The sequence below is a fragment of the Limulus polyphemus genome, unplaced genomic scaffold (genome assembly GCF_000517525.1).
Source record: "Limulus polyphemus unplaced genomic scaffold, Limulus_polyphemus-2.1.2 Scaffold1225, whole genome shotgun sequence".
Classification (NCBI taxonomy): Eukaryota; Metazoa; Arthropoda; class Merostomata; order Xiphosura; family Limulidae; genus Limulus; species Limulus polyphemus.
In genome coordinates this window covers 275,950-277,101 of record NW_013666835.1, presented here as the reverse complement: position 1 = coordinate 277,101, position 1,152 = coordinate 275,950, and the positions used below count along the sequence as shown (strand labels likewise).

At 31.4% G+C, this 1,152-nt stretch overlaps 1 protein-coding gene across 2 annotated transcripts in view; it reads left to right on the top strand.

Moving 5' to 3' along the window:
* LOC106462687 (beta,beta-carotene 9',10'-oxygenase-like) overlaps window positions 1–1,152 on the top strand; it is a 22,452-nt gene that overhangs the window by 11,656 nt on the left and 9,644 nt on the right. For both annotated transcript variants that reach the window (XM_013922634.2, XM_022390014.1), the window contains exon 5: window positions 348–562. In XM_013922634.2, coding sequence (XP_013778088.1) covers window positions 348–562 — 215 coding nt within the window. The remainder of the gene's footprint in view (window positions 1–347; window positions 563–1,152) is intronic.

Genomic DNA, 1,152 nt, shown 5'->3' with positions numbered 1-1,152 from the left:
CCCCGTTGTTCTAACAACGTTAAGACGGCTTATCGACTTCTTGAGAAGAATTCTAAGAAGAAAGTAAACCTACAGACATCGGTCTCGTTTCTGTTTGATAAACTGACAGTTATTCGAGAAGAACTAAAAGGAAGTACATGGTCGCATAACGAGTATACTGATGACATTAAATATCATAATCTCGGAATTGGGCAAACTTTGCTTTTTATCAACTTGAAATCGCCTTTTTACTGTACGCGTATTTCACAGTAGTAGCCGTTTATTTATTACTTTTTTTTAAAGAAGGAAACGTCGGACTCCCAAATTTGTAGAATCTAAATTATGCTTTTCATTCTTCTCTGTTTCAGATGAGGGCAACAATCCTTTTAGTAAAGCGTCAATAATGTGTTCAATTCCTGCAAGTTACCGCTTTTACCCAAGTTACTACCACAGTTTTGGTATAACAGATAATTATATTGTGTTTGTTGAGCAGCCATTATTGTTGTCGTTATGGAAAATGTTATGGCTTCACGTTCGAGGGAATGCCTATATAGACGCCATAGAATGGCACCCAGAACTAAAGGTAACACGGGATTGGTCGATTTCAAGCACTGTTAAGTTGCATATAGTTTTATTTAGTTTTACAGAAGTAAGTTTCACTATCTTGGATATAATTTTACATTCGTTGATAACCAAGAATGAAAATTTTTAAAAATGGGTTGCCACCATATTTATTTATCCAAATTTTTTATTGGAATTACTTTCGACCGGCTTCAGCAGTCGTCATCAGGTTTAATAAACAACATAAATGTTTAGTTCTTTTTGTTTTAAGAATTTCCTTCTAGTTTAATATTACTCACATTACAAAAGAATTACTCTTCAGATTGTCATTGATAATGTTTGAGTTGGTCTAACTGGCATATAGAAAAAAATTAAACAGCTTAGTTAATTTTTTATTTTAAATTCTGGAACCGAATTTTTTCTTCATATTTTAAGAAACACTGAAAATGTATAATGTTTTCTAAATGTTAACTTTTAAAACGAAATAGTTTATTTTCTTTTTGTGAAAAACTAGTAATGTCTTGGTTTTATATATATATATAGTTGATCGAATAACTTATTAATGTATATACCGTATTTTTCGGAATATAAGACGCACCCTCATTTTGAAGA